Here is a 22,948-nt window from a genome sequence, read left to right on the forward strand (position 1 = left end):
AAATGCAGCTAATTGATATAACCTTTCCTGGTCTGCTTGTCGATCACTGGACGACGGGCACCCAGGATTGTAATAGAATGGCCCGCTACTTAAATGGGCCTTCTCCCATCCCCTCGATCCCCCTTTAGCAAGCCCCAGATAGCTGGACAACGTCCTCTGAGGGCTATTTGAAGCTTCCTGATGGTAGTGTTTAAATATTAATGATACAAATGACTATCTAGCTGTACTACTGATTGTTACCCTCTTCCCCCCTGCTATGTGATGTTTATATGATGAGCATACCTGCTCAAGATATCCCTTTCGTTCCCTCTGTACTGTCATGTCATGCACTGTTTAAAATGTTTAAAACTTTAAAACTTCAATAAAATTTTGAAATATAAAATGACAATGTACAAATAATGTCGAAGTAGCATTTTCCTACTTTTCATGTTAAATATCAGGGGCAAAAGCTGTAATTTATTGAGGGTAGGATTTAGCTATATTGGGACAAATCAATTGCAGAAGGGGGGTCTGCTTCAATGCACAGCCAGAGTTGCATACCAGACTACAGAAAGCAAATATCAAACATATCAAAGGAAAGCAAAAACAGTATGAAATCTGTGACAATTAGTTACATTTCCTCTGCTCACTTCAGTCAGAAACACAGGACACAGAAGCTGCAGCTGTTCTCTCTGTCACACACAGAGCTACACATAGAGTTAAGTGATCACGTGTGAGGGGAATTTCCCCTCTCCTCATGGCTCAGTCAGCCTTCCGTTTTGGCGTCAGTAAACTTTGAATGTATTCTGCTAACAGTAAACAAAGAAGTTGCTACTAAAATGTATACACTAGTACTTAGCAGCACTTCCCAAACAATTCCTGTATCAATTGAAAAAAATATGTGAATGTTTTTTTGTGTAGGCTTAAAACTGTATGCAGCTTTGAAATTTGCCAGTTATGCAGAAGCTGCTACTTTTGAATGGTCAATTTCAAAGCTGCATACATTTGCATGGAATTCTCTCATAAGATTTGCATCAACTTGTTATTTTTAGCATCTTATTGACCATCACTAGCCTGGCAAGACTATATTGTTTTGGCAGGGCAGTGGAGTCGAAGTCGCAATTTTGGGTGCCTGGAGTCAGTCAGTGGTTTCATTAGCTTGAGGAGTCTGATGATTTTTGTACCACCTCCACAGCCCCGGTAACTCTTAGACTAAGGAGTCTGAGCAATTTTGGGTACCTAGAGTCAGTCAGTGGTTTCATAAAATGAGTCGGATGATTTTTGTACCGACTCCACAGCCTTGGATTTTGGTGTTGATAATAAAGAGTGTGGACTTCTGGAAGTCTCCTATTAGTAAGATCTGATGGGCCTTGTAAATCACAGCAAGCAAAAAAATTTTTTTAGTTATACAATATGCAATATTGTTATGGTTACTAATTAATGAAACAATGGCCCATGTGCAATTCACTTTTTCACCTGATTTTTCTCCTAGGTGATGTTTTCACAGCTTGTACATAAAATGCCTTTTAAACCTCCAGCAAGCAAACAAATCCTAAAAATAATTTTGACAGTACTTTTTCACCTACTTTTAGGTACTTTTTCCATTGCAAAGTGATAAAAAGTTATGTTAAATTGAAGATGAAAAATGATCTCCTAGGGACCTAGGAGAAAACTCAGGAGAAAAAGTGAATTGCATATGGCCCAATGACTCTGCCACCCTGAACCAGGCTTTGCCATATAATATTGACTGATGTTGAACAATCATGGCTGAGTCTAGATGTTGTACTTCTCTGGCTATTTGCTCTTTTCATGAATCTAGAATGACTGTGATATCCCCTTGCATAATAACAACATAGTTAAAAAGAAATGTAGGATAGGCAGGTTCCTTTTTCTGTCCCCAAAGTTCATATGTTCTCCCCGCAAAATGACTTGTGCATTTTTTTGCTTGCTTCTGTTAATGATCCTTAGCGCTCCAAGCTCATTGCGTAAGACCGCGTTTCTGACGTCACCATAATGGGGGAGGCTGCGAAGGTCACACACATTAATTTTATTACAATTTCCAGCCAATGAATTTTAACATCACATAATCACTTCAGATCAGTGGATGCAGCAACTGCACCGTAAATAATCCTTACATGGACGGAGTTTGGAAGCTGTGAATTTCTCACCCAAGAAAATATATCCTGAAAACATGACAATTGTGACATTATAGATTAATTTAACTAAGTGAAAAACAATCTCCTCTATGATATAGTAGCTGTGCCACCTCGTAAAAATATCACCTTGTCAACTGCTTAACCGAGTAATTTGTGGCCTTGAACTTAATCATGTACTAACTATAGGCGCCTCATAAAAGAAGACATCAATTACCTGAGCGTAATGCAGGCAGCGTGTAGATACCCATTATTTCATTGTGCCCCGGGGAGGAAAAGAGTTTGTGATCCAACAAGAATCTCAGCTCGACTCTGCTGGCTTCTATTAAAGCAAATGAAATGGGAACTGGATCAGATGAGGAGAACTTGTGAATTAGCGCCCTGAGACTTTACTTTTATATGTCTTCCCAGTGGAGCACTTTGTAACTTTTCAGCTCTTATTTTTATTGTGTTTATTATACAAGCAACTGCACTGACAACGTGGACTAGCATTTTTCCTGCCACTAGAAGCATTGATGGTTAGTACAGAGTATGAAATCCCATTATATTACCTTTTGAAGTCTTCCTGGGGTGGGTGAGCGACTATGCACATAATGTAGTTCACTTTTTAACATACTTTTGTTTCCATACAGCCAGCCATTAGCAAACCGTAAACAAATATTCGAACAGACCTCTTCTACTTGGGAGACAGAAGTTGGGGCTTGCAAATCACTCATTAACTGGTGAAATGAAACGCCTGCTAGAAACTTTCATTTTGCTTCCTGGGTGGGGCTAATGAGCCTATTAGATTAAAGTGTACCTGAGATAAAATAAAGGCAAGCAGTTATACTTACCTGGGGCTTCCTCCAGCCCGATGTAGGCCATGGGCCTCTTCGCCTTCCTCCTGAGCCGCTCTTTTGTCCTGAAGTCAGCCACACCATCCAATCGCGTTCTACGCCTGCGCGGTTAGTCTTTGCAAACTACGCATGCACAGCAATCAGGCGTGTACCCAGGACCTCGTGCATAGGCTGAGGAGCACAACCGGGGGGATTCACTGGAGCAGACTGCGGGACAACAGAGTGGCTCAGGAGGACGGCAAAGTCTCCTTACTGAATAGATTTGGGCTTACTGAACAGGAAGAAACTTCAAAATGGACCAATTGAATGATGCAGGTATGCAGAAATCTGCATACAGAATTTGAATAATCCTGCATCAGCTCAGAACTACTGTATTTGCATCTCATTGACCATCCCTAACATTACAAGGAATCACATTGCTCACTGTGCATGACGTTGCTCTGTTGCTAGCTGCTGTTCCCTGGTTATTATACATGATTTTTTTTTAACTTGTGATCCTGGAGGCCAGTTATTAGAAAGCACAGATGTCAGTTGTTCTGGGTACAGGACCTTTTAGCATATAATAATACACCATGTGGTACTGCTGTGAGTTTCATGCTGGTTGCATGCCACCATGTTACCAATGTCTTGGAAAATAGTCTGCATTGAACAATAATATGTTATGACTGTTGACTATTTCTATCAGCTCCCTTGGCAACCTGATTGCTGCTAGTTATAGTTGGGCTTTGAACACATAAATAGACTCATCTAAAGGTTCGATTACTAGCTGCTGTTACATTTAAATGTTGTTGTTCTCCTCAGGTCCGATACATCCATGCAAACACACCTAGCGGAACCACTAGTGCTCTCACCTCATTGGTCTGAAGCTGTGGCCAGAAAACCATCATCTTTCATGGTAAGACGGAACATTTTGCCTAAGGGTTGGTTTTACACTGAAACTATCATGTCTTTTTTTCTGAGTACTTATTCTGAATTATTCATTATTCATATTACTAAAGTTTGCACAAATTAAATTTTCACTTGACTTTTATTTTATTTTTTTATTGGCACAAATATAAAGCATAACATACATAGACCATTAGGTATAACTTCAAAGTATAAAGCCAGATATCACACATGGCAAATAACATAAAACCAGGGTGGTTGAAGACATCCATTCATCAATCAAGATTAATTAAGAGGACTAGTACCCCACTCCCATTATGGTTCTATTTAGTGGGTATTCCAGTCTGCCTGCTCATATTATACAGCAAACGAGCTGTAGCCAGCCGTATTTATCAGCAAGATTTTATAACCAGTAACCCTACCAACTATATACAACCAGTTCTCCTGATTTCAAACATTTAACTGTTTTGTCCCCTCAATTACTCATCACCCCCCCCCCCCCCCCTGGGGACTACTGCGCATGTGAGACCTTAGTTGCGCTTCTGTGGTCCAGAGCATTCTGCAGTTGCGCAGGCGCAGAATGCTCCTGATCACAGGAGCATAGGTGCAGTAACTACGCAGGTGCAGATCGCACCCTACCAGCGCTACCATGGCCACGCATGCAGTTGCGTAGGCTCAGAATGCTCCCAACTACAGGAGCGCATGTGCAAAGTGCTCCTGACTACGGGAGTGCAACCAAGGCCATGCATGCGCAGTAGTACCTGACTGGCTCAGTCTGGCACTTTACTGGAGCTGACAGCGGCGGACCGGACAGACACTGAGGGAGTGCACAGACTGCAGGGGATTGGAGGAAGCCCCAGGTAAGTATAAATCCTTTTGATGTCAATTTCTCACTTCTAAAGGTGGCCACACACCATACAATTTTTTAAATATCTGTTCAATTTAAGAATTGCAATCAATTTTTTTGACTGATTGTAACATTTCAAAAATATGACCAATGTACCACACACCTATGTTCAATCTTTCCCCAATTATGATAAAAATGATTGGAAACTCTGACAAAATTGCTAGGGTGTGTATATTAATAAATTCACAATCTAACACACACCATACAATCTTTAGGAAGATTGAAGAAAAATATCTGGCATTCCGGATCGATAAGAATCGAAGAAAACAGGAAATCCGATCAGATTTTTCAGTCGAATGGAAAAAAAGCTTTCGATTTTTTTCGAGAGATCCGATCGTTTTTATCGAATTGCCGTAAAATCGGATCATTTTATTGTATCGTGTGTGGCCACCTTAAAGAGACTCCGTAACAAAAATTGCATCCTGTTTTTTATCATCCTACAAGTTCCAAAAGCTATTCTAATGTGTTCTGGCTTACTGCAACACTTTCTGCTATCACAGTCTCTGTAATAAATCAATGTATCTTTCCCCTGTCAGACTTGTCGACCAGTGTCTGGAAGGCTGCCAAGTTCTTCAGTGTTGTGGTTCTGCTATGAACTCCCCCTTTCAGGCCCCTCTCTGCACACTGCCTGTGTGATATTTAGATTATAGCAGCTTCTCTCTGCTCTCGTATCTTTTACAAGCTGGATAAAGTGTCCTCTGAGCTGGCTGGGCTTTCACATACTGAGGAAATTCAGACAAGGGCAAAGCTGTTTGCAGAAAGAAAAAAGCAGCCTGAAACTTCAGTGCATGAGAGCAGAAGGGGGAAAGAAACACACAAATGAACTCTTGAGATTCAAAAGGAAGGGTGTATACAGCCTGCTTGTGTATGGATGTATTTTGTATGTGTGGACATACTGTACATTAACCTACTTCCTGTTTTGGTGGCCATTTTGTTTGTTTATAAACAAACTTTTTAAAACAGTTTTTAACCACTTTTAATGCGGCGGGGAGCGGCGAAATTGTGACAGAGGGTAATAGGAGATGTCCCCTAACGCACTGGTATGTTTACTTTTGTGCGATTTTAACAATACAGATTCTCTTTAAGGCTCCAACTAATGTGTATTAACCACTTAGCAACCCTTGCCACGCTTATCTACGCCCCTTTAAAATTCACCTGGGGCACAGGGGCGTAGATAGGCATCTCCTGTTTGTTTTCCCGATGTGAGCGTTCGCGTGCGCGATCGCGTGCACGCGGATGCGCGGTCGCGTGTACACGGATTTGCGGTCGCGATCGGCACCCGCTGGTCAGCCAATCAAAGTGCTTACAAGTTTGAATGAGCACTGCCAAAGCCAATGGCAGTGCTCATTCATTCAGAATGTGTGTAAACACTGAATCAGTCACTATGCTGTTACAGTTACGGAGATCACTCGTGAGTTATTAGTGAGTGATCAGCATCAGTTAGGTTTTTTTTAAAATAAATTTTACCCCCATTAACCCTTGCCTCCCTAAAATGTTAAAATTGCTGTGGTTTTTAGGGGAAAAACCCTGTGGTAGAGAAGTGGTTAAGGAGTAATTTTTTTTTTTTTTTTTACTCCTGCTACACACATGTGCATACCTGTTTAAATAAGGCAATGCTGTAGTGATTTCTGTGGACCATGCAAATCCTATAGGTTCTCCATAATCTCACAGCATACCCTCCCAATTCTTGCATTTCAGTTTTCATTGGAGTATATATTTAGGGTCCTTTTACACTATATCAGTTGTAACTGAAAGGACAACTGATGTGCAGTCCACTGTCCTTGTTTCCTTACGGCCTCTTTCACACTATACACTGAAAAACTGAAGCTTTTTCACAATGCACTGCTATAGAGGAAAAAAATGCATAGCAACGCATAGCAACACAGTGTTAAGGTGGCCACACACCATACAATTTTTTTAAAAAATCTATTCAATTTAAGAATTGCAATCAATTTTTCTGACTGATTGTAACATTTCAAAAATATGACCAATGGACCACACACCTGAGTTCAATTTTTCCCCAATTATGATAAAAATGATTGGAAACTCTGAGAAAATTGCTAGGGTGTGTATATTAATAAATTCACAATCTAACACACACCATACAATCTTTATGGTGGCCATACATGGTACAATTTTTTCATACAATCTTACCATTTCTATGTAATAGAAGGGTAAATGAAGTGAATATACTGAAAGGATAATTTATACAGTTCCCTTATTACATAGAAATGGTAAGATTGTATGAAAAAATTGTACCATGTATGGCCACCATAAGAAAGATTGAAGAAAAATATCTGGCATTCCGGATCGATAAAAATCAAAGAAAACGGGAAATCCGATCGGATTTTTCAGTCGAATGGAAAAAAAGCTTTCGATTTTTCGGGAGATCCGATCGTTTTTATCGAATTGCCGTAAAATCGGATCATTTTATTGTATGGTGTGTGGCCACCTTAAGAGGGCCCTAAACGTGTGTGAATAAGGTTATTTACCAAGCCTATGACAGATTCACTTTGGAGCCTGACTCTGGTAAAGGCTAATTCATTGTACATCTGCTGATAGTAGGAAGCATATTTCCCAACACTGCAGTGATACGTGACGCCAGGCACTTTGCACAGGAAACTTCACATAACGAGGCATCATCCTTTTTCCTTTTTAGAGTAAAAATGATCCCATCTGGAGCACTGGCTGATGAAGAGCTTCTTCACAAGGAGAATTACCTTTTACTCACAACGCTGTTCATAACATTTCCCCAAATCCAGGCAGAATGAGACTGTTCTATCACAGATCAATGAGCATTACCTAGATTCATGGCTTGTATTATCTGCTTTATGATCATGGCCAGGTTGCCCTCAGCATCTGCACTCCTCTTTGTAATAAAGCAACAGATAGCCACCAGGGTTGTGTGATGCGCAGGCATTGGACCATCGCAGAAACTCATGTATTGAATTAGCTGTCGGGCTTGTGTGTCAGATGTTTGTCATTATGCAAAATTCGATCAATGTTTTATATTTGAAAGGTATTCCGAAGAGGCGAGAGATTTCGATTAAGCTTTTGGCAAGAAAACAATATTTTCTGTTGCATTGCGACGGTTTGAGCTCACCAACGCAGTAAATTAAACCAGGGCTGTGGAGTCGGAGTCGTGGAGTCGGAGTCGTGGAGTCGGGCAATTTTGGGTGCCTGGAGTCGAAGTCGGGAAAAAATGCCCCTGACTCCGACTCCTAATGAATTTGTAACTGTAATTAAAATAGAAAATATGATAAAATGTTCTATTTATCAGATAATAGTCATTAAAAATAATGTATATATACAGTATATATATACAGTAATAGCTGTGCTTAGTCCACAAAAATGAAATAAACCAATCAAAATGAGTTACTTGTGCTTCTTCAATAAAGCAGTCCCCGTATTTTTAAGGTCAGATATACATATCTGATTGTGACTGTATATATGATGTGTACACATGAATCTCTTATATATACTAAATAACATCTATGCTGTAAGAATAAAGACTGATGTGTAGCCGGGTCACTAATAGAGATGGTCAATGAGATGGAAATAATTCTGCACTGATGCTGATTTATGCAAATGTATGCACTCCCTTTGCTGATGAAATCAAATAATTTGATATGTTGTTAAAATTTGGTTTGGTGACTGCAAATTAAAGGGTACCTGAGACGGATAAATAGTAAAGTTTTATACATACCTGGGGCTTCCTCCAGCCCCCTTCAGGCTAATCAGTCCCTCGCTGTCCTCCACCACCCGGATCTTCTGCTATGAGTCCTGGTAATTCAGCCAGTCAGCGCTGTCCGGCCGCATGCCGCTCCCACAGCCAGGAACATTCTGCACCTCCGCAATAGTGCTGCACAGGTGTAGTATGCTCCTGGCGGCGGAGTGGGTGCATGCGCACTACGCCCGACTGGCTCAAGTACCTGGACTCATAGCAGAAGATCCAGGTGGTGGAGGAGGACAACGAGGGACTGATTATCCTGAAGGCGGCTGGAGGAAGCCCCAGGTATGTATAAAACTTTAATTTCATCTTTCTCAGGTTTACTTTGTTACACAGTAGTACTATACTCTACATATGCACTCCCCACAGAGCTGCAGGGAATCCACTGAGAATGCTGTGCACATTGAACAGAGAGGTGTTGTCTGTCACCCATAAACTTTGTTCAGATTGTGCATGAAGAATGTGTAATAGAGGAAGAATCTCCTCATTACCCTGATGAGTACCTGCACATCATTCTTACATGTACCCACACTTACATTGCCTAGGGCCTGATAGATGTTCTTTGTTCCGGTTTGTACCTTTTACAAGTACTCTTACCAAGGACTAGTTTTAGTCTAAAGGGAATAAATATAGTAGTCTACATATCCTTCTCACTTCAGTTGTCTTGTAAAATTCCTAAGCGTTGGCAGTTAAGAGACGAATTTCATGTTACATACTTTTAATCAACAAAATTGTAATATGCAAATTAGAGGAGTCGGAGTCGAGGAGTCAGAGTCGGTGGAATCCCAAACTGAGGAGTCGGAGTCAGTGGATTTTTGGACCGACTCCACATCCCTGAATTAAACAAGAATAATATGTTTTTATAAGCTTAATTATAACAATATGATAGCAGAACACATATGCATTACATCTCAGCAGTGAAAGAGATTGTTGTAAATTAATCATTTTGGGCAGTGGAGGGACCAGTTATCTGGAGGCCCATATGTATAAAGCATATTTTCTCATTTCTGTGTATAGCCGTAGTGGCAGAGCTTGTGTATTTGTCTACGAGCTCCAGATCACTTATGATTACTTGGTCTCAAGTATCTTTTTAATGTGCCTTGTCAGATGACCGTTTACCAGCTGATCCCGATTTCTATACGCTCCCTACTGCCTTTCGGTTAAAACTATTAGCTGACATAGGTAATATTTCTTTCACCTCTCCCATGTGCTGTTTGTCCACTCTGATCAATGGACTTCTCTGTCCTCCATTTTAGAAATGGTGATGACCCCATAACAGCTTCAAGGTCAGCAGATGGTTGAACTGTAATATTGCCCATGTGAACCACATGGAAACATGGACATTACCTTGCACATCAGTTGTACTTTTGTTATAACTGACAGCAACTGATATATAATTGACAGCAACTGATATATTTCAGTTCTGACAAAATCTTGTCAGAGCTGAAAGAAATCGTTGTTAGAAGAAAATGGTGAGCTTCTGAGAGGAACTAATGGCGGTGGTAAGTATGTAATATATATTTGCAGGTACATGTGTTAATTTTAACCACTTCCCAACTGAGGGGTTTTAGCCCTTGACCACCTGAGCAATTTTCACCTTTCAGCGCTCCTTCCATTCATTCGTCTATAATTTTATCATTACTTATCGCAATGAAATGAACTATATCTTGTTTTTTTCGCCACCAATTAGGCTTTTTTTAGGTGGGACATTATGCCAAGAGTAATTTTATTCTAAATGTGTTTTAATGGGAAAATAGGAAAAAATGTGGGAAAAAAATAATTTTTCAGTTTTCGGCCTTTATAGTTTTTAAATAATGCATGCTACTGTAATTAAAACCCATTAAATGTACTTGCCTATTTGTCCCGGTTATAAAACCGTTTAAATTATGTCCCTATCACAATGTTTGCCGCCAATATTTTAATTGGAAATAAAGGTGCATTTTTTTCAGTTTTGCGTCCATCCCTAATTACAAGCCCATAGTTTATAAAGTAACAGTGTTATACCCTCTTGACATAAATATTTAAAAAGTTCAGTCCCTAAGGTAACTATTTATGTATTTTTTTTAAATTGTAAATTATTATTTTTTTTTTAATTACAAAAAAAAAAATTGGGGGAGTGTGGGAAGTAAGGAGTTAATTTTTTGTGTAAAACTAGTTTATTTGTGTGTAAAAAATGCTTAGGGTGTAGTTTTACTATTTGGCCACAAGATGGCAACAGTAACTTTTCGTTTCATGCGACCTTCCGGACGCTTGCAGGTAGTAGAAAGAGGCTGGGAGTTTATTTCTCACAATGATCGCGCTGCTCAGCCGAGCGGCAGCGGATCATTGCGGGGCTTAGATCAACGAACGGGAATGGATTTTCCCGTTCGTTGATCTCTGGGCGAGCGGGCGGCGGCGTGTTTACTAGCGGCGGGCGGCGTGTTTACGAGCGGGAGCGCGGGCAGCGGCGGGAGCGCGGAAAGTACGGATTTCTCCGTCCCTGGGGGTTAAAGGATGGAAAAAGGGATGGAGAAATCCGTACGGGCGGGGGTAAAGTGGTTAATTAATTTTACTTGGTTCAAGTTTCCTTTAAAGAGAAACTCCGACCAAGAATTTAACTTTATCCCAATCAGTAGCTGATACCCCCTTTTACATAAGAAATCTATTCCTTTTCACAAACAGACCATCAGGGGGCGCTGTATGGCTGATATTGTGGTGAAACCCCTCCCACAAGAAACTCTGAGGACTGTGGTACTCCTGGCAGTTTCCTGTCTGTGAACCTTGTTGCATTGTGGGAAATAGCTGTTTACAGCTATTTCCCACAATGCAAGTTGCAGAACAGCAACTCTGAAACTTGCAGAGTGAAGATAGGTCTCTTTTCCAGGGACCTGCGGCACTCAGACCTAAAAAATGGTCAAAAAGCTGTCTGCCTTTGCAGACAGCAGAGCAGATCATTGCAAATACTAGTAAAAAGGCCTGCCCATTAAAAATGGAAAAATGGGCGCTAGGCAACGGCTGCTACCCCCCTTCCCCCTCCCCCCTGCAATGCTCGCCTGTCTCCCACCACTGTCCGAAGTCTATGCACACAGGTAAATGTTGCTTGCCTGGCAGTTGGAAAAAGCTGTTATTTCCCACAATGCAGTGAGGTTTACAGACAGCAAACTGTCAGGTGAGGATGCAGGGACACGGGTTTTATTATATAGGATGAGGGATGACCTATCATTCAGAGTATATTCACTTAGTTTACCCTTCCAGTACATAGATTTAGGAAGATTGTACAACCAAGATTGTATCATTATTGGGCAACTTTTTTTGTTGGAGGTCTTTTTGTTCTCTTCCTAAAGATGATTGAGGCTGTTCCAGAAGCCCCAGTGTGATATTATGGTTAGAAATGTGGGGGGCCCATATGAGTATAATGGGGGTATTGTGTGGGGACGGGGGCACTCTGTAATGATGTATATGGTGAGTGGAAGAGAATTGGTTAAAAAAAAAAATATTGTAGACCAGCTTCAAAGTACAGACAGTCCCCTATTTACAAATGACTTGAGTTACAATGTTTCATACATACAAAAAATATTGTCTTAATCTACAAAATATGCAGTTCATACTGCTTTATTACATCGTTTTGTTGAATGTTATCGTATAAACTGTTAAAAGTAGTTTAAAACACTTTAATAGCACACTGAAAACAACCAAAAACCATACTGTATGTCCCAATCCAGAGCTAAATAATGTATCAATGTTTAACACAGGACTCAACTTACAAGCAAATTCAACTTACAATGTACCGGAACGGAATCTGTAAGTAGGGGACGGCCTGTTTATTCCTGCTTAACATATAATCAGCATTGTCATTTTAAGCATACACTAATGTTAGGGCTAAACTTCAGGCACTTTTTTATTTTTCCCTCTCGTTTTGTTTTAGGTTTTTTTTTTTCTTTTACAGGCCTTTGATAGAGCAGTACTTCAAATTAATTTGAAACAAACTTCTGCTGTTGCAAAATAAAAAAAAGAGAAATACCCACTGCACCAATTTATAGATCCTGATAAAACCTCCTGCTTCCAGTCATCCTGTAGTCTTGCTTCCTGATAGGCTATATGTCAACAGAGAGGTGTGTCTTCAATTGACAGAGCAACTACTCTCCCCTGCATACCCATGTGACTAAACTGGAAGGGGACAAACTCAGGCAACTGCAGAACTTTAGGGACACGAAATGCTGCAGGCGGGATTTTCCTTTTTCTAATTTTTGTGGATGATTACTTAAAATGATCCACTAAATTATGAAAACCATTCCTAAATTGTGGCTTTAAAGGAGCACTCCTTTTTTTTTGGACTAGTTTTTTGGAGTAGTCCATCTCTGCATGGGGGATTCTCAGGTTTTTCTTTATTTTCAACAGCATTTCCTCAACGACCGTTTAACTGCCAAAATAGTAAGATACCAGCCAGCCTCCCCATTCACTTGTACACTATGTTGTCATTTAAACTTGGCAACTGTCGTTAGCAAATGCCATTTGAATACAAAGAAAACCCTGAGAATCCCCCACGAGTAGATGGACCAGTCCAAAACCGGTCGGTTCTGTCAGATTTAAACTTCTTACTTTTTGTTTTAATACTTTACTCTTTTTTTTATTGAAGATTTCTTCTAACAGTTACGGCAATAGCATTATGACAGTCAATAATACAGGCCAATAAGTTGTACAGCAATGTTTACCCCTAACTATTTATTTGTACAGTTGTACAGAGGCGTCAAAAGTATACTTTTTCGTCCAACCCTCCAGGACAGTGACATTGAGATCTGGGCTCCGCCCCCCAGAAACAGGAAACACCCAGCGTGAGCTCTATAAATCTGTTCCCAGGTATCCACACCTCAGTTGTGTGTTTCCTTCCCTGGGAACATGAGCTCTGTAAAGGGAGCTAGCTGGTCAGCAGCCTGGGAGTGCTGAGGCTGGTAATAGTTCCCTGAGGGAGCCTGCTTCACTACCCTGGAGGGTTGGAATTTTGTTGCAGCAGAAAGCTCCTTACCTGCTTAAACAGGTTTTTCCCCTCTAGCAGCCACCTGAGCGGCTGTGCGTGCTAGAGGGAGGACAACGCGGAGCAGCCCTGACGGAGGTCCTGGACGCAGCGGTGGGGGAATATCGGCTCTGCACGGAGGAAGGATGGCTTTGCCCCCAGTCTAGCGGTACTTCCGCCGACGAGTGACTTCACTTCCGCATTTTGCGCGGCTGCAAAACAGCGTTGTGTGCGTTCCTTGTGGCACTTAGCGTTTGGCCATTGCCGAGGATGGACGCACGAAAACTTCAGGATCAGGTAAGCCGGCGGAGATCTTGTGGGGAGCCGCGTTTGATCACGGTCTGACTGGTCGCCGCACTGGTCTGAGGTTTGATTATGCTGCTCAGATGTATTTAGTCAGCATATGAATGACAGTGGCTAGATCAAGGATATTTGCTGAAGCTGTCTTTTTGTGGTGGCACATTGTTGTTTAAAACCAGTTAAACATGGATAACTGCACTGATCTTAAGTTTAATTAATAGATCAGAAAAAGCATGTTAGACTACTTGGTGATTTGATTACTTAAATGGAGCAAGATGTTTGTTACCAGTTTAAGTATTGTAAAAGTCCTGATAGTTCAGAAAAGCATTTGTTCACATGTGACTGATTGGTTTTTGTGCAGCTCAATGTGTTTTGCATAAGTAATTGTTGCATAGCTACCTGAATGAATGTTAACTACATGGTGCATTCAATGTGGGGAGTGAGCTGGTTACTGGGTCAGCTGCATATAATGTTGGATGTTTTCCTTCTAAGTTTGCAGGAGGGATTTATTGGTGCAGTATCACCAAATATATTAAGTTTAAAAAAAAAAAAAAAAAAAAAAAAAATTTCCCTCTCTCTCTCCTGCAATACATTTTAGCAGCTGTATGCATCTACATTCTGTCTAGATGAGCTACACTTGAATTGATATGCATCCTAAATTATCTGTCTGATTGCTGTACTTAAGCTTATTTTACAGATAATGATATTCATTTTTTTGGTAAACAGCTCACTATATACACAGAGTATATATGAATAAACATCACATGTGTTCAGGAGAGGATTTATGTGATTAATTACAGGCTTTAATGAATTATAGTAATTAATCTCATGGTATTATTCTCTTCATATATTTTTCAGGAGACTTCGGACTTATCCGATAGCTCTAACAGGTCCAGGAGTTGCCTTGTCTGTAAGGTTGTTTTGCCAACTAGCTGGACAAAAGCATCTTGCCAAGGATGTATTACAAAGTTAATTAATGAAGAGAATACTGCCTCCTGCAAAGAGTTTATGACTACCATGAGGCATGAAATGGTAGAAACATTTAGAGCATTCAGGGAAAATCTGCCTACAGGGTCAGCTCCTGTGGTACCTCCTGTGGCAGTTATTCCCAAGGAGAATCCTAAGCCAAGAAAAGCTCTTGTAAAAACTACAAGACGTTTAATTTCTTCAGATGAAGAAGAAGAAGAGGAAATACAGGATGTTCTTCCTGGAGGACAGGTTAACAGGGATTTATCACAGGATGATATGTCAGATCAAAGTGATACGGATGAGAAACTTATGTTTTCAAGATTCAGATTTCCGGTGGAAGAGACTGATGAATTAGTGCGGGCTATTCACACTACCTTGAATATTAATCAGACCACTCCCGCTCCTGTGTCCATACATGATAAATTATATTCTGGTATGGATCCCACACCACATTTAAATTTTCCTGTACATCCCTCAACAAAAAACCTAATTAATACGCAATGGAAATACCCAGAGAAAAAACTTTTTATTTCCAGAGGGTTTAGAAAGCGATTCCCCTTTTCAGAAGAAGATGCAAAACTATGGGAAGGTTGTCCCAAGTTAGACGCAGCGTTCAGTCTAATGAATAGGGAGAATGAACTTGCTTTTGAGGATTTGGGTTTCCTTAAAGACCCAGCAGACAAGAAAATTGATTTGTCACTTAAAAAAGCTTATACAGCAGCAGTAACTAACTTTAAGCCTGCTGCAGCCACCACCTGTGTCTCTAGGACCACTTTATTATGGATAGAGAGGGTGGAAGAATTAGTTAAAACTGATGCTCCTAAAAAGGACATTTTAGAAGCTCTGAGTGTTGTTAAGAAATCTAATAATTATGTTACTGATGCTTCAACAGAGTCACTAAGAGTTACAGCAAAGACAACAGCACTAGTTAATAATGCCCGCAGAAATCTGTGGCTCAAGACATGGGACGGTAGCCAATCGTCCAAGTCTAAGGCATGTAATCTACCCTTTACGGGGGATCTGTTATTTGGCCCTCAGCTCCAAGAAGTCTTGGAGAAGACGGCAAGCAGGAAATTATCATTTCCGAAGAAAAAGAAATTCAAGCCGAATAGGCCCTTTTTTCGCCGCAATAACCAGGCGAGAGATAAAGGGGTCCAAAAAAGGACTTGGCCAATTAATAAGGAAGGGCCTAGGAGGACTTCGCTGCATAAGCCAGCAGAGCCCCAAAGCAAGCACCAGTGACGCCAGGCTGAAAGTAGGGGGCAGGTTATCTCGCTTTTATCCAGAGTGGAGAAAGATAACCTCGAATCAATTCATTTTAGACCTAATAAAAGACGGGTACAAGATAAGATTCATAAAAAAGCCCCCGGTGAGATTTGTAAAGACTTTAATGCCGAAAGACAGAGAAGCCAGGATGGCATTACAGGAATTACTAAGAGACATGATGGACAGAAATGTCATAAAAGAGGTACCACCTCAGGAAAGAAACCGAGGGTTCTATTCTCGAATTTTTCTGATCAAAAAGCCAACCGGAAAATTCAGAATGATTCTGAACTTAAAACCACTAAACCCCTTTATTGTATACGAAAAGTTCAGAATGGAAACTGTGTATACGATGAGGAACTTACTGAATGCAGACGTGTTTATGGTGAACATAGATCTGACAGACTCTTATTGGCACATCCCAATCAGAAGGGAGTCTCAAAAGTACCTAAGATTCAGTGTACAAGGAGACGGTGGAGTGCTGCATTATCAATTCTCGTGCCTTCCTTTCGGAATATCTTCAGCACCAAGAGTGTTTACGAAAGTAATGGCAGAGGTGGTAGGAAATCTTCATCTCCAGAACATTATAATAATCCCTTATCTGGACGACCTATTAGTTCTAGCAGACAATGCGGTACTGCTTCAAAGAGATCTGAAGAGGGTGTTAGGTCAGTTAGAAACCCTGGGTTGGTTAGTAAATTACCAAAAGTCACATCTGGATCCATCCCAGGTGATCAAATTTTTGGGGTTCATAATAAATTCACCCCTTCAAAGACTGTTCTTGCCAGAGGACAAGGTGACAAAAGTGCAGTCGACAATAGTCAGCCTTCTAGAGGCAGACACCATCTCAGTACGGCAGTGCATGAGTATAGTGGGTCTTCTAACCTCAACAGCACCAGCAGTAGATTGGGCAATGGCTCACGTAAGAGTTCTCCAGAACTGGCTACTGGAAAACTGGAACAGAAATCAGGGCGATTTAGAAAGCGTGTTATCAATACCAACCTGGGTAAAGGAATCACTGCCTTGGTGGATGGATATAAAAAATCTTCAGTTAGGAAGACTATGGCGGTCTCCTCCAACAAAGATTATAACAGACGCAAGTTTGATGGGTTGGGGAGCCCATGTGGACGGACTATACCTGCAAGGGTCATGGACAGACCCAGTAAGGGGAGAGTCATCCAACTTCAGAAGAATGATAACGGCCAGATGGGGGTGGCCCGAAATAGACCTTTTTGCCAATCAGACGAACTCTCAGTGCAGAAGGTTTTTCTCTCTAGATCCGAAGGGAGCATGTGCAATAGATGCGTTGGCCCAAGATTGGATCTTCAGCAAAGCGTATGCCTTTCCACCAATCCCCTTGATTCCTCTTGTATTACAGAAGTTGAAACTGTCCAGAATGACTCTGATATTAATAGCACCAGATTGGCCAAAACGATCATGGTACCCGTTGTTACTAAAAATGCTGAAAAAAGATCCTTTACTCCTCCCTCAGGAGGAATTACTTTTAGATCAAGAGGAACACAGATGGGTACATGTTCCAAATCTGCATCTAAAAACGTGGTTTCTGAAAGGGATGTTCTGAAGTCCAAGGGCCTGTCAGACAGAGTGATCAAGACGGTTCTGAATAGCAGAAAGAAAGTAACCAGATCGATCTATTCTAAGTATTGGAAGACTTTTTTAGGCTGGAAAAAGAGAAATAAAGTTAAAGACAATAAATTACCGACAATTCTTGAGTTCCTGCAAGATGGAATTGAGAGGGGTTTGGCCTTAAGTACAATTAAGGTACAAGTAGCAGCAATTTCTGTTTTCGTTGATAAGAAATTAGCCTTAGATCCCCTGGTGATCAGATTTATGAAATCGGTAGAAAGATCAAGGCCAATAGTTAAGAAATCATGTCCTAGGTGGGACCTATCTTTAGTTCTCAATGTACTTATGGAAGAGCCATTCGAACCTCTAGAAGAAATTTCGTTAAGGAATCTTACAATTAAAACCATATTCTTAGTAGCGATTACCTCTGCAAAAAGAGTAAGCGAATTAGAGGCACTAAGCAGTGATGAACAATTCTGTTCTATATTTGAAGACCGAGTGATATTGAAGACGGTAACTGATTTTTTACCAAAAGTATCATCAGTGTCTAATAGGGGGCAAGAGATAATATTGCCTACCTTCTGCAATAAAGCAGTTCATCCAAAAGAGAAGCAGTGGCACAAGCTGGATGTAAGGAGGTGCTTACTAATATACTTAAAAAGAGTGAAGCAACTCAGGAAAACAGACAGGTTATTTGTTAATTTCACTGGAAATAAAGTGGGAGAAAAAATGACCAAAGCTTCGATAGCAAGATGGCTCAAGGTTTGTATTGAGGAAGCTTACAAATTGAGGCAGTTGGAGTCACCTAAAGAGATCACAGCACACTCTACTAGAGCTATGGCAACCTCCTGGGCCTATAGAGCTGGGGCATCGGCATCAGAGATCTGCCGGGCAGCAACATGGAGGAGTGTCAACACGTTCGTCAGACATTACCGTCTAGATCTGATGACAGCAGGAGAACAGTCCTTCGGGAGGAAAGTTCTACAGGCTGTGGTCCCGCCCTAAGGTGGGTGATTCCTTGTTTATCATCTCAATGTCACTGTCCTGGAGGGTTGGACGAAAAAACCAGGATTACGACCTGGTAATTCTATTTTTGACAACCCTCCAGGACAGTCCTTAGTTCCCACCCGTTAAGCATCATGTATTTTGATGTGGGTAAGAAGTATTAGGGTATCCAGTATGACTAGGTTCAGGTCTTGTGCACAACTGAGGTGTGGATACCTGGGAACAGATTTATAGAGCTCACGCTGGGTGTTTCCTGTTTCTGGGGGGCGGAGCCCAGATCTCAATGTCACTGTCCTGGAGGGTTGTCAAAAATAGAATTACCAGGTCGTAATCCTGGTTTTTGGCGCCTTTGTACAACTGTACAATAAGTGTGTCCACCCCTGGTGGAGGGAACTTGGTTCCCTTTTTTATCTGATCTACAGAGAGCGACTTCTTAATCCTGAGTGGGGACAGGTCTAATACTCCCCACATGCCTTCAAAGTGGTTGCCTGATACGGTAACCCAGATTTGTGAGTATAACATTATACTTCTCCTTCATTATATATAAAGTGGCGGTTGAACTATGACAGCGGGATCTGACTTTTCATTCTATAGATATATTTTGTTCATATAAGCATTTTAATTGAGACATAGTTGGGCTTTTGCTTAATTTACAATTTTGCATTATTAGGGCTCGGGCTGCAGCTAATACATTAAAGGTAATAGGTCTATGTATTGGGTCAATGTCATCTATTCCTATATTTAGTTGGGTTGGGTGGAGTCGGAGGAGGCCAGCTTCCTAGGTGTTATGTACCATATCAGGAAGACTTTCTGTAGTAGTTCCCAGTGGGATATTCATTTAGATAGTTTAGATGCTAAGTTAAATGCAGTTTGAACCTGTTGGTGGGGAATCTTGGTATTTAAGTCAAATTCCTAGGTTTTTTTTATATATATATTTTGTCAGACATTCATTCTTTTTTTGTCATAGTATGTTGATACCACTTAGACATGCCCCCTCTGGTCAATGAGGTATTATTCAATAATGTATGAATATAAGGTGGGATGCGAGGATAAACTGCTTATTTTTTACACTGGAGTGGTCCTTTAACATTTAGATTGCCCACCCCTATACTTGGCAATTAGATTACGTTTCACACTGGTTTGTAGCTTTTATGAACATGTAATACAGTACAACTTTAAGGGACCCTCAGTAAACAGGGTGGGTATGCATTTAAGCATACCCACAAATACATGGTAATACACCCTTCACTTACCAGCCGTGATGTAAAGCTTTCTGTCCCCCAGCCCAGCCGGTGTAAATTACATTAGGGCCAGCGACTCTCTGCAAAGTGGCGCTGTGACCCCAGAAGCTCCTCTCGTGCACTGAGTACAATGATGTGCTGCTCGTGCACAGATGGGCTGAGAGGAGGATGTCGGAAGCCGGAGCATGCGTGGAATGCATGATCCAACTCCCGCTTCTGGGGTCACAGCGTGACTTTACTGAGAGTCGCCGCCCCAATGTAATTTACGCCGGGGGGGGTGGAGGTATGGGCGGAGAAAGCTTTACATCACGGCCGGTAAGTGAGGGGGTATTACCATGTATTTGTGGGTATGCTTAAATGCATACTCCCGCAGTCTGCTCAGGGTCCCTTTAAGAATACAAACGTTTTAGAGTTAATCTAGTTCTTGGGAGAGTTCTCCATTAATGCAGATATAGCCATAACATATGAATAGTAAACTGTGTTGGAGTGGATACACTTAGATTAGTGCACTGAAGAGACATCTGTAACGGTCTGTCAGAGAGTTTGCTTTCATATTCTTAACTGTGTTTCAGAAAGTGGACAGTGTAGAATTATTGCCGCCTTGTAATGTTATAAATCTCCAAAGCAGAAGCTCTGCTTAGATTAGAAACGAGCTCTTGAAATATAAAACTGAAGCTGCTTTTATATTACATTTGCATATTTGAAATTCATAAATCAGAATCTTACCACAAGAGATTCTTAGTTTTAGAAGAATAAATGACTTGAAAATTAGCCTAAGGATAAGAAGTGACTTAGAAGAGTGAGACTCCGACAGGAGTCACAGCACACCAGGCAGCTGCTGAGGGGATTGGGTGACACTGAGGGTCTAATGCTACTTGGCTGTATAATGCTGTAGGTTCTCAGGGTACCAGCAGCATTCAGCAGATAGCTTAGAGTACATTGCTCCAGGAAAATAATACTGTATTAGTTTGGTAAAGAGAACCTCTGTGGCTTTTACAGCTTTCTGTGTCCCCATTAAAGAAAACCTGAAGCAAAAATAAACTTATGAGATAACGAATTGTAAGGCTCCTATTGTTTTCCAGTACAAGAAGAGTTAAAAAAAAAAACTTCAGTTATCCATGTAAAAGAACTTCTCTGAGCTCTTTGACCCACAGGGTTGAATATGGTCTTGTTTTATGAAGCACTTAAAGCCAAGAAGCAGTGAGAGACAGCTTGAGATAAGGTTTTGCTGCAGAAAAAGTTCAAAGGGTGATTAGGACTGCTCTGGTTTATAGCCTAAAACACAGAGGGCCATATGCAATTCACTTTTTCACCTGAGTTTTCTCTTAGGAGATAATTTTTCATCTTCAAATCAAAATAACTTTCCAGCACTTTTCAACTAAAAAAGTACCAAAATGGTAAATGAAAAAGTACTATCAAAATTATTTTGAGCTTTTTCTTGCATTCTGATGGCTTAACCACTTAACAACCGCCTAATGCGATAGGCGTCGGCAGGTCGTTAGTGGTTTTACATGGAACCTTTCCATGTCAGTTCACGGAGGGTGTCTCTGTGAACAGCCTGCGAGCCACCGATCGCGGCTCGCAGGCTAAATGTAAACACACGAGGAAGAAATCCCCGCTGTTTACATCATACGGTGCTGCTGCGCAGCAGCGCTGTAAAGGAGATCTGCGATCCCCGGCCTCTGATTGGCCGGGGATCGCCGCAGTCTGATAGGCTGAAGCCTATTGGAGGCGGCGCAGGCCGGATCTCCGTCCTGCACCGTCCAGGGGAAGGAGGGGAGGGAGAGAAGGACAGGGAGGCCAAATATCGCTACGGAGAGGGGCTTTGAGAAGCGCCCCCGCAAGGCAAAAATAGCCGGCAGAGATCAGACCCCCCCAGCAGGACATCCCCCTAGTGGGAAAAAAAGAGGGGAAATCTGATCGCCCGGCCACAATCCTGATCTGTGCTGTGTGCTGGACCCACGCAGTACAGATTATATCAAAATCCCCTGGTCCTTAAGTGGTTAAAGAGACGAAAAAAAAGTGCAACTCTGATACTTACCCGGGGCTTCCTCCCGCCCAATAAACAGGTCTAAGTCCCACGCCGTCCTCCTGCGGTCTGCCTTTCAGCCGCAGTGAGCTCCGTTACCAGGCTCAGTGATGTCAGTCCGAGTCTACTGCGCATGTGTGGAAGGTAGACCTTGACTGGCATCGACCGAGCCTGGTAACGGAGCTCACTGCGGCTGAACGGCAGACCGCGGGAGGACAGCGTGGGATTTAAATGTGTTTATGGGGCGGGAGGAAGCTCTGGGTAAGTATCAGAGCTGTACTTTCTTTGTCTCTGAGCCTTTTTAAAATGCATTTTATTGATAAGTTTACAGACTAACCAGCAAGCTCATGGTGACCCAGAACTCATTGGAGTGTGTAAGGGACTACAATGGTCCTAAAAGCCCCCTTACTAAGATGTTAAGAAAAACAAAAGTTTGCTTTCCTAAAACAGAAAGAATTTGCGATAATTTAGGTTGGAGTGAGCTTGAGATGTCTCCCAGAGCAACACTGCTGAATATATGCAAATTAAATTGATAAGTTTAAAAATATCATCTAGGAGAAAACGCAGGAGAAAAAGTTAATTGCATATGGGCCAGGGTGTGCTATTAAAACTGCAACTGTGACAGAAGGATGCAATTTTATTAAAAAAGAGAGATATATACAGTAACTCAAAATAAAAATATGAGACTCTTTGATTTGGTACTAATGTTCTATTACTTATCCGTACTACACATACAATTCATGATCTCATAATTTATTTTTTAAAGCACACTTCTGGTACAACTAAAAAACAGCTATGCTCATACTGCTAAGTTATGGCTCCCAGTGCATGTTTCCTGTATTTCTGTAGCTGGTATTAGCCGGGTTCTGGTGCATAGCTCTGCCTCCTTGCCCAGAAAGGCCTCAGCATTTCTCTATTTCACATAGAGAAAGGTTCTACCATCTTGTGCAAAGATGCACAACTATGCAGCAGATCCCGACTGATACTGGAGAAGATTCTTTACACAGACAACGTGCCAAGTAGCTATACTTTGGCAGTATGAGTGTAACTCTTGTTTTTTTAGTTAGCCCAATG

At 41.3% G+C, this 22,948-nt stretch overlaps 2 protein-coding genes across 6 annotated transcripts in view; both read left to right on the top strand.

The window, feature by feature from the left end:
• Window positions 1-22,948, top strand: part of DIPK1A (divergent protein kinase domain 1A) — a 228,858-nt gene that overhangs the window by 156,540 nt on the left and 49,370 nt on the right. For 4 of the 5 annotated variants that reach the window (XM_068242602.1, XM_068242603.1, XM_068242601.1 and 1 more), the window contains one exon: window positions 3,770-3,863. In XM_068242602.1, the coding sequence (XP_068098703.1) occupies window positions 3,783-3,863 (81 nt within the window). In that variant the 5' untranslated portion in view covers window positions 3,770-3,782. Of the gene's footprint in view, window positions 1-3,769; window positions 3,864-11,620; window positions 11,639-12,221; window positions 12,271-22,948 lie in introns of those variants that run through there. The other variant, XM_068242606.1, reaches the window with a different exon arrangement.
• On the top strand, window positions 13,302-16,002 carry LOC137521057 (uncharacterized). Its single transcript, XM_068239793.1, has 2 exons — window positions 13,302-13,777; window positions 14,639-16,002. Exons 1-2 carry the CDS (start codon window positions 13,751-13,753, stop codon window positions 15,989-15,991), a joined length of 1,380 nt encoding a protein of 459 aa, XP_068095894.1. The 5' UTR covers window positions 13,302-13,750; the 3' UTR covers window positions 15,992-16,002.

Source organism: Hyperolius riggenbachi, chromosome 6, assembly GCF_040937935.1.
Source record: "Hyperolius riggenbachi isolate aHypRig1 chromosome 6, aHypRig1.pri, whole genome shotgun sequence".
In the NCBI taxonomy this organism is placed as follows: Eukaryota; Metazoa; Chordata; class Amphibia; order Anura; family Hyperoliidae; genus Hyperolius; species Hyperolius riggenbachi.

Excerpts from the sequence above, each read along its gene's own strand:
- LOC137521057 (XM_068239793.1), top strand. The coding sequence starts at position 13,751 with ATGGACGCACGAAAACTTCAGGATCAG. Across the intron at positions 13,778-14,638 it reads CACGAAAACTTCAGGATCAG|GAGACTTCGGACTTATCCGA; the intron begins GTAAGCCGGCGG and ends TATATTTTTCAG.